General features: G+C 39.0%; 1 protein-coding gene across 1 annotated transcript in view; it reads left to right on the top strand.

The window, feature by feature from the left end:
• The window catches only part of UBR3 (ubiquitin protein ligase E3 component n-recognin 3 (putative)), a 201,642-nt gene that overhangs the window by 30,197 nt on the left and 160,510 nt on the right, over nucleotides 1–10,935 (top strand). The window contains exon 2 of the mRNA XM_012650681.1: nucleotides 8,616–8,755. Coding sequence (XP_012506135.1) covers nucleotides 8,616–8,755 — 140 coding nt within the window. The remainder of the gene's footprint in view (nucleotides 1–8,615; nucleotides 8,756–10,935) is intronic.

Below are 10,935 nucleotides of genomic sequence, written 5' to 3' on the forward strand. Positions count from 1 at the left end.
CCTCGGCCTCCCAGAGTGCTAGGATTACAGGTGTGAGCCACCGCGCCCGGCCTCCAATCTCTTGAGATTTTTTCTTCTCTTTGATCTACTCTGTTCTTGAGGCTTTCCACTGTGTTTTGTAGTTCTCTGAACAAGTCCTTCATTTCCAGGAGATTGGTTTTATTTTTCTTTAATATTTCGGTTTCTTTAGTGAATTTTTCTTCCGTGTCCTGGATTTTTTTTGTGGTTTCTTTGTGTTGGTTATCCATTTTTTCTTGCATATCATTGAGTTTTCTTACAATGAATGTTTGAAATTCTTCTGTCATTTTAGTGTTCTGAGTTTGGTTAATGTCCATTGCTGGGAAGCTGTTGTTCCTCTTTGGGGACGTGCTTTCCGTTTGATTTTTCATACTTCCAGAGTTCTTTCACTGGTTCCTTCCCATCTGGATCAGTTGTTCCTCCTTGCCTTTAGATTTTCGTTTGGATAATGACACGCCCTGTTTAGTCTCTGAGCCAGCAGGTGGTGTCTGTGGGTGAGATTCGACCACACCCTTTATGATGAATCAGTAGATGCAGTAAAAGGGTGTACAGAATGACCTCCCTGTCAGTAGGTGGCACTTGCCGGGAGGAGCGAGCTGCAGTGCTGTTTTGGGGTCCTGTAGCCAGCTCTTATTCCTCTGGAGAGGCCCTCTTGTGCCTCGGGTGGTGGATGGCGCCCTGGGACTTCCAGGTGTGTCCTTATTCTCTGCCTCAGTTGAGGAGTCTGGGTGGGGCTGGGTTGGGTAAGCCTGCCCTCAGGCTCCACAACTGCTGTTAGCAGGGATCAAAGGTCTGTTCTTTGCTTCTGTGCAAAGCTGCCGGGAGGGGCTGAAATGGCTCCACTCAGCTGAAAGTCTGGGCTTGGGGAGTGGGGCTGTCCGAGACCTGCACTCTGGAGCAGGTCTCACTCCTCTCCACCCTCCCCCTCTCCGTAGCCTCTCCCAGGGGCAAGCAGGACCTCAGGCTGATGGATGTCCCCTGGCTGTGACGTGGGCTGGAAGGTTCCCTACCCAGGATCGCAGCCTGAGCTGGGTGCACAACCCTCTTTTGGGAGGGGGGTTGCCGCTCAGACACTCTGATCTGCCCCTGAAGGCACACACTCCTCAGTAGGCTCTTTCACAGATCTCTCTTCTGTGCCCCGGGGCAGTGTGATCCTGACCTGGTTGTACGGGGTCTGGTCTGCAGGCCTATGCCCTGGACCCTGGAGATCAATCCCTGACCCTGCCAGGGAGAGGGGTGCTGGTCTTGAATCACCTACAGAGTGTCCAAGCTGGATCTATTTCACTCCACCTCGGGATTTTCCCCGCTCTCCTGGAGTCCCCAGGCAAGTAGCACCTGGGTGGGCTGGCGAGTAGGGAGCTCGCAGTCTGAGTACCCCTCAGTCTGCTGTAGGGCCCCAAAAGGAAAGGTCCCCTTCCTTGGAGATGCCTCCGTGTGATGGCTAAATTGTCTCTCTGAGCACCCATGGGTAGGGAAGGGGAAGGAGAGAATGGAGCAATATGGCGTCTGCCGATAGCCTCGGGTCTGCACCCGGGGAGGTCCCCAGAGGGAGCTGGGAGCCCGGTGCCGTGTCCGCAAGAGGCCACTGCTCACTGGCAGCAGCTGTCTCTGGGCTGGTGATGGCAGGTCTCTCCAACTGCTCAGGAGCCCACCAATAGTCCGAGATGCAAGGGCGGGAAAGTTATCTGCTCCACTGTCGCTGGTCTCCAAGCCTCTCAGGGACCTTTCTCCTTCCAGTTCTCCTCCACAGTGTCTTCCCATGGAGTCTCCTGTAGTTTCAGGCACCCTTCCTTCCAACCCTCACCTGATCTATGTTTTTCTGCTAGTTTATTTTTTTCACTTTCTTCTAAAATCTGTCTTTTTTGCAGAGACACTCTGACTGGTGGCTTTTCTCGTCTGCCATCTTGGCTCCTCCTTATGCTTTCATTTCTGTCCTCTGTCTTCTTGAACACATGGAAAATGGGTTTGCTAGTCCCATTATATCCATCATTTTTGAGTCTATGTCTATTGGCTGATTTTTCTCCTGGTTACGTGTCATATCTTCCTGTTTTGTTTTTTGTTTTTGTTTTGCATGCCTAGAAAATTTTGATTGTATGCCAGAATTTCTGCACTTTATGTTGTTGATTGTGGATTAAATTATATTCCTTAGATAGTGCTGGATTTTATTTAGGAATGAAGATAATGTTATTTGGACTCAGGGCTTACCTTTAAACTCTGTTAGTGTGGGTTCAGAGCAACCTTTAGTCTTGAGCTCATTTATCTACGCTAGTAATGCAGTACCCTTAAGAAGATTCTATGTGATTCCCATGTATTTTGAGGTTTTACCATTCTAGCTGTTGGGAAAATTAACTACTGCCAGCCCTCTGTCATTCTTGGGAATTCTTCTGTCCATTCCTTTGTGGCTATTTTTCCCCTGGTCTTGGATGTTTCCATTCATGAAAGCCAAAATCCCACTCAGCCAAAGACTCAGAAGGACTTCTCAGCAGATATCCAAAGCTCTCTTCCACTCTTTCAAATTCTGACTACCTTAACATCCCTAAATTCCAGTCTCTTCTCAATTCAATGAGTCCACAGGGCTCTTTTTGGGTTCCTCCTCCCATTGCTACATCCTGAAAAGTGCCTTTAAGCAGTAAGCTGATGCATTCATGGGGCTCACCTTTTTATTTCCTTTTTCTTATGGGTTAAAGTCTTGTACTATCTGTTGTTCAGGGTCCAAAAACCATTGTTTCATAATTTTTTTCCTGGTTTTCTCAGTATTTAAGGTGAGGGCATAATTTTGTTCCTTGTTACTTCATCTTGACAAGTTTTTTTGTCAATGTGAGTTTTTTCTCCACCTCGATGTAGTTTTAATGTGTTTATTGAGTAAAGTTGAGCATCTTTTCCTATGTTAAAGGCCATTGGTATTTCCCTTTCTCATTTTTCTTTTGGATTGTTTTATGAAAAATAGCTCTTTGACTAGTTATGAGTTGCAGACCTTTTTTCCCATTTGTCTTTTGATAGATAAATACCCATGGGCATTTTTTTCTACATAGAAATTTTTTATTGTCACAGTTTTTATGTTTATTAATCTTTTCTTCTGTGGTGTCTGGGTTTTGTTATACTTAAGCTGCCCCTTCTACATGATTATTAAATAAATCTCACAGTTGCTTCTTGTACCCTAGTGATTTCACATTTTACATTTACCTTTTCAATATGTTAGAATTTATTACCGTGATGTAAGGTATGAGGAGATTTCTTCCCAACTTGGCTGGTTTACCCAATTATCTCAATATCATTTCTCTTATTAAGCCCTATGTTCTGCATAGATTCGAATTTTGCTTTAATCATAAATTAAATTCTACAGATATTTGGTTCTATTTCTGGACCCAGAAAAATTAATCTATTAATCTGTTTTTTCATGTATGATTACCACATTGTTTTCTTTCTACTTGAAGCCTTCAGTATATATTTACTATCTTAATAGTTTAATAGATTTACATCTCTGTTTTTACTTTCAAGTTTTCTTATATTGAATTTTCTTATCTAATTGAATTTAGAATTTTTAGTTTTCATAAATATATTGCTTTTGGTTTTCTAGTACTTTACGGCTCACCTAATGGTATTTAAACCTGTACAGGCTAGGTGTGGTGGCTCATGCTTGTAATCCTAGCACTCTGGGAAGCCAAGGTGGGAGGATTGCTTGAGGTCAAGAGTTCGAGACCAACCTGAGCAAGAGTGAGATCGTCTCTACTAATAATAGAAAAATTAGTAGTCCCAGCCACTCTGGAGGCTAAGGCAGGCGGATTGCTTGAGCTCAGGAGTTTGAGGTTGCTATGAGCTAGGCTGACACCGCGGCAGTCTACCCAGGGCAACAGAGTGAGAATCTTGTCTCAAAAAAAAAAATACTGACATGGTCTGACTTGAGACTGAGGAATGAACACAGAGACACAAAGACTCAGACACATGACTACAGCCCACACAAAAAGACACAGACACCACAAAGACAGTATGAGGCTGCAGCAAAAACTCTTGCTGTAGCTGTTTTATTTATAACACAGTCTGTTTGGCAACTGTCCCACTGCAATTTCTTTGTTCCCACGCTGTCCCTACTCAACACGTCTCTGTTCCTTGTTGTTTCGTCTCCGGCGAGCAGATGTTTGCATCTAAACTCTCTAGCCCCTCCTGTTTGCAGGGTTAGGGCGCTCTGGACTTGCATGCAAGACCACAGACATGTTCTTGAGAAGAACAACAAGGAATCGTTCCCAGACACAGGTGTCCCCTACAAAAACAAAACCCCGTGTAGGTGGAATTGGAAGGTTTTCCTTTTAGTTCTTACCATTTATATAATCTAACAATTTTAGACATAAGATGGATCTGTACTTTAATTAAATACTATGTATTAGTGATGTAGAATTGTATATCTGGAAATATGGCCCAGGAATACTTACAGGTGAATATGGAACCAAATTTCTGACTTCTCCTTTCTCTTCTCTATGGTTTACTTAATTGTATTTATCACCATTGTTTATCTCTGCCCTCTAGAATCGTAGCTCCGTAAAGGCTATATACAACACCGTTTTGATTATTTCAACTTTAAAATAAGTTTTAATATCTGATGAAACTATTCTACTTTCATTATTCTTGTTTTTCAGAATTTTCTTAGCTATTCTTGCTTACTTTTCCATATGAACTTTAGAATTAGCTTGTTTATTCCTTACAGGCATTTTTACTGGTGTCATATTAAATATATAGATTCATTTAGGTAGATATTGTAGATCTTTATGATCTCCAGGAGTCTTTTTTTTTTTTTTGTAGTTTTTATTAATAGTTTTTTAGAGACAGGGTGTCACTCTTGCCCGGCTTAGAACTCCTGGGCTCAAGCGATTCTCCTGTTTTAGCCTCCTGAGTAGCTAGGACTGTAGATGTGTGCCACCACATGTGACTAATTTTTAAATTTTTTTGTAGAGATGAGGTGTTGCTGTGTTGTCCAGGCTGGTCTCAAACTCCTGGCCACAAGTGATCCTCCTGCCTTGGCCTCCCAAACTGCTGGGATTTGTGAACCACTGCGCCTGGCCTCCCAGAGTCTTTTAACACTGTGGTCCCCAACTCCCAGACTGCAGACTGGTACCGGTATGTAGCCTGTTAGGAACGGGGCCGCACAGCAGGAGGTGAGCAGCGGGCCAGTGAGGAAAGCAAGGAATCTAATGCCTGATGATTTAGGTGGCACTGAGGCAGTGACACTAGGGCTGGGGAGCAGCTGCAAATATAGATTATCATTAGCAGAGAGGTTTGACTGCACAATAAATGTGATGTGCTTGAATCATCCCAAAACCATCTCACTCTCCCCCCGGTACATGGGAAAATTGTCTTCCATGAAACTGGTCCCTGGTGTCAAAAAGGTTGGGGACCATTTTGACAGTTTTATTAGTCAAGTGTGTCATTTAATGTTTCTGAGATTTCCCCATCTGTAAAATGAAGGGCACAGCTCATGTCATCAGGAACTTTTAATCTAGGATGTATGAGTCTCCAGGGATCTCTGTGAATTATTTTATTTTATTTTTTTTTGAGACAGTCTCGCTCTGTCACTTGGCCTAGAGTGCAGTGGCGTCAGCCTAGCTCACAGCAACCTCAAACTCCTGGGCTCAAGCAATACTCCTGCCTCAGCCTCCTGAGTAGCTGGGATTACAGGCGCGTGCCACCACGCCTGGCTAGTTTTTCTATTTTTAGTAGAGACGGTGTCTCGCTCTTGCTCAGGCTGGTCTCGAACTCTTGACCTTAAGTAATCCTCCAGACTCGGCCTCCCAGATTGCTAGGATTACAGGCATGAGGCACCTCCCCTGGCTGATCTCTATGAATTATCTAAAATTATATATGCAAAATAATGTGTATATGTGTAGTTTGTGCTAAGTTAGGAATGGGATGTACATGTCAAAGGCTAATTTGTAGGGCATCTTATTATTTTGGATGCCTTTCTAATTCTTGAAAAATGTGGTTTAGTTATTTGGTTTGGTCTCTCCTTACCCTCCTACCCACCACCAAGTCTCAGTAATTTGCAAATATTTATAGACTAGTAGAACCCCCGCTCCCCTTTTGTTTCCTCTCTCTTCTCTCAGTGTCCAGGAATTCTGCTTTTAGTCATTTACGTTGGATATTAGTGGAGACATAAGGAGACTTTCTGGGGTGCTGGTAGTGTTCTGTTTCTTGATCTTGAATTGGTGGTTACATGAGTATGTTCATTTTGTGATACTTCATTGAGTTTCACACTTATCTTTTAGGCAGCTTTCTGTCCAGTTGTGCTTCAGTGAAAAATTTTGAAAAGATGTCAGACAAAATTTAGAGAGGTCATTTTATCCACTGTTTTTATAGTTCTAATTTGATCATTCTATTATTTTTATAACATTCCATGAAGGAATATTTAAACTTCTTAATCTTGTAAAACTAGTGGGTACTTTGAAGAAAGTTGTCTATGACCTTGGAACTGCTAATGTGAACATTACTTCCTGCCTCATTTTTATTTTTTATTTATTTATTTTTTAGAGACTAGTGTCCAGGCTAGAGTGCAGTGGTGTCATCATAGCTCATTGCAGCCTCAAACTCATGGGCTCCAGTGATCCTCGTGCCTCATTCTCCTGAGTAGCCGGGACGGTAGGTGCGTGCCACCACGCCCGGCTAATTTTTTCTATTTTTTGTGGAGACAGGGTTCTGCTATACTGGAACTCTTGGCCTCAAACAGTCCTCCCACCTTGGCCTCCCAAAGTGTTAGGATTACAGGCATGAGCCTCTGTGCCCCACTTTGCCTCATTTTTAATTTGGAGCTATATCAGTTGTCTAGAAAGCCCTCCTCCTCTTCACTTGGGGAAGCAGTTCATCTGAAACTATCTCTCTTTCTCTCTGTCTCTCTGTATATATATGTAAAAGGCAAGGACTTCACTTTTCAATGATAATCACAATGCTGCTGTTGTCATACCCACATAAAATAATTCCTTAATATCATGAAATAATGAATATTTTCTTACATTATCTCAATGCCATTATCATACCTAATAAAATTAATGAACTAGTAGCCAGTTCATAATCAGATTTCCCTGGCTGTTTAAAAAAATGCATTTTAGAGTTGGTTTGTTAGAATAGGCTTACACATTACACGTGATTGATTATTGAGTCATCGAAGCCTCTTTTCTTTTTGTTTTTGGAGATAGAGTCTTGCTCCATCACTCTGGCTCTAGAGCAGTGGCGTTATCATAGCTCATTGCAACCTCAAACTTCTGGGCTCAAGCCATTCTCCTTCCCCAGCCTCCTGAGTAGCTGGGACTATAGGTGTGTGCCACCACGCCTGGCTAATTTTTTATATTTTTTGTAGGGATGGGGTTTCACTCTTGCTCAGGCTGGTCTTGAACTCCTGAGCTCAAGTGATCCTCCCACCTTGGCTTCTCAGAGTGCTAGGATTACCTCGCCTGGCCCCTCACATTTGATTTTTAATGTATATGGAATATATTTTGCATATGGTATAAAGTGGAAATCAAATCTACTTCTTGCATTTAAATAATCAATTTTGTCCTGAAGCAATTTATTAAAAGTCTTCTCGCCATCACATTGAATTCAGGTGCCACATTTATCATGTATTAAATTCACAAATTTACATATTATTTTTTTGGACTTCATTATGGTCCATTGATGTTATGACATTACCAGAGAATTTTAATTAAAATTGTTTTGTACCATGTTTTAAGGTCCAGTTCATTATCATCAGTTTTTTTCAAGTTTTACTAATATTTTTCATGCATGTTCTCTTCCATTTGAACTTTGGAATTAGTTTCTGATTAATTGCATTGAGATTTAAATCTAATGGCATTAAGTTTGGGGGAACTCCCTTTTTAAAAAAAAATCTATAAAATCAATCTTTAGAAATGTAGTTTTTCTCTGTTCAGATCTTTTATGTTTTCATTTTTATATTTTTCAGCTAAAATAGTTTCTGCACCCTTCCTATTTATTTCTGGCATTTGATGTGTTTAATGTGGAAATTTTGTGTTTGGTCACAGAATAACTTATTTCTGATTATTTGGATTATAAATATATAATAATTTACTTCATTTTTGCTCAGGTATACCAATCATACTTTAAAATGAGTATAAATAAGATGAAAAGGAATGTATACACTTAAGTGTATAAACTTGAAATAAACTTCAAGTATTTATATCACTTATCTACTCATTAATGCGGTAAATTAGAAATAGTTAAGGAATGAAAAATGTAAATTCTTTAGAAATGATTAATTTGTACTTACTGGTTTATAGAGGGTGGAAGTTATAAAATAGTACTTGAAAGTGATAAATTGCATTTAAAAAATTGTAAATCCTATAATGAGATTTTCTTCTTGCATTCTAATTGGAACCTAACTAGTGTGGTCTTTTATTAGAAAAAATCTCCCTGAGTGCCAATTTTGACTTAAAGATTGATTAAAATTATATTATTTTAACTTGATACCTGAAAATCATAAAGAAGGATTATATTGGCTTTGATATTGGCTGCATTCTGTTTATGAATATTATAAATAGAAGTAATATATTCTTGGCTAGTTAGACATCACTGTTAATTTTTTTTTCTTTCTCATATTACAGGTTTTGCAAAAGGCATCAAATTAAATCAAGTTCAAATATTCCCTGTGTCCCCAAAGACTTACTGATGATGTCTGAATTTGTTCTTCCAAGATTTATTTTTTGTCTTATTCAATACTTAAGAGAAGGCTATAATGAACCAGGTATGTTTAATCCACTCCATATTAGTACTCTTTTTAAGGTTCCCAATTCACAAAATTTAGCATTAATAATGGGGTGAATTTTTTCAGATACTGTTTTTTGGCTTAACATTTAAAAAGAGATGACTATAAAATAGACTGCATAAAAACATGATAAAAATAAATCATATAACCTTATAGATACCTTGAGTAGGCATAGTTTGGTGCTTTCTGCTTTTGGATCATAGATCTTTTTAATCAAACTTATTTGACCTTTCGCAGATGAGAAAGTAATCATTTTATGGGGTTAAAGTAACTTTATTGGCAATATTATGGGAGAATTGAGAAGTCCTGGAAATGTTTGAATTTAACTGAGATTTTTTAGAAGATAAACATTTTACCAATCTTTTTTTGGTAGAGACATATATATATTTTTATTCCCCTCCATATGTATTATGTAACAACTTATGATAGGATCATATTACTTCCACATTACTGGTAGGATGAATGGGTGTAAGCATCACCCATTCATAACACTGTAGAAAGAGAAAGGAAACTACAAGCATTCTTCTAACATTTTAAAATTTAGTCAAAATCTTGATTAATATTACTTCATTTAGTTGAATATCTAGATTTTGGTATTTATTACAGTTCTCAGTTTGACATTGTGAATTATAGATACCAATTTTTGAAGTAGTATGAAGTGAATTTATTAACTTCTTCTGATAACCTTTACCTTTCTTTTTCTGTTTTATTAAGATAGAGTCTTAACTCTGTCGCCCGGACTAGAGTGCTATGGCATCAGCCTAGCTCACAGCAACCTCAAACTCCTGGGCTCAACTGATCTTCCTGCCTCAGCCTCCCAAATAGCTCGGAGTAAAATCATTTTATGGAGTTAAAGTAACCACCACGCCTGGCTAATTTTTCTTATTTTTGGTAGAGACTGGGGTCTCACTCTTGTTTAGGCCAGTTTCAGACTCCTGACCTCAAGCAATTCTCTTGCCTCGGCCTCCCAGAATGCTAGGACTACAGGCATGAGCTACTGTGCTCAGCCACTTTTACCTTTCTAAATAAATAAATCTTGTATTCGATTTCAAGCTATGGCACACATTTTTATCTTCTATCTCTATCCTTAAAGTGTAAGGGAATATTATATAACATCTTCATCATTTCTAAAAATATCTTTATTACTACCAAACCATTATACTTCCTTATTTGTACATTTTAAGGAAAAAATACAATCCTTTGTTAAGTACTACTTCTCTCAGAGTATATATCTTAAAATACAGAAAAATATTATTTTGATTTAGTTCTAAATACTATGTCTTTGGAATGAAGGAACCAGATACCAGCTTAGTTACTGAAATTGCTTTCTGCATTATTTCTCAGAAACTAGTTAGCATAGTTCGAGAATTTACATTTTGTATTACAAATGGCCTATTTTAGAAAAGTAATAAGGTAGATATCATTTGTTATGAGAACCTTAAAATGTATCATTAGTTTAATCAAAGAATACTTCACATAAAAGTTTATTTATTTATTTTTTATTTTTTAATTTTTTTTTTGAGACAGGGTCTTTCTCTGTCACCTTGGGTAGAATGCAGTGGTGTCATCATAGCTCACTGTAGCCTCAAACTCGTGGGCTCAAGCAATCCTCCTGCCCTATCCTCCTGAGTAGCTGGGACTAGAGGTGCCTGCCACCATGCCCGGCAATTTTTTCTATTTTTGGTAGAGATGGGGGTCTTGCTCTTGCTCAGGCTGGTCTTGATCTCCTCACTTCAATTAATCCTCCCACCTTTGCCTCCCAGAGTGCTAGGATTACAGGTATGAGCCACTGCACCCAGCCACTTCACATAAAAGTATATTATATTTATTTTTTTCTTTGATGACATTCAGTTATCAAAAGTAGATTACATAAGTACATAGCTTTGATAATTATATGTTATTATCTGAAAATATGAAGAAATTAATGGAAGCATTTTTTGTCTGAAGATGAGCTCATGAATGTAGGTTCATGAAATTTTCTTCTTTATATTACCACTTCTCAGCATTAATTTGTGCAAAAAAAGAAAAAATACTGTATTTGTACAGAGATCACTATTTAAAATTAAAGAAAGAACTTGCAATGATCTAATCCAAGGTGATGGAAACTCAGCGATCTTGTGGTTTCAAAGTTGCTTTTTTTTTTTTTTTTTTTTTTGAGA

This window comes from Propithecus coquereli, unplaced genomic scaffold, assembly GCF_000956105.1.
Source record: "Propithecus coquereli isolate 6110/MARCELLA unplaced genomic scaffold, Pcoq_1.0 Scaffold34, whole genome shotgun sequence".
NCBI classification, from domain to species: Eukaryota; Metazoa; Chordata; class Mammalia; order Primates; family Indriidae; genus Propithecus; species Propithecus coquereli.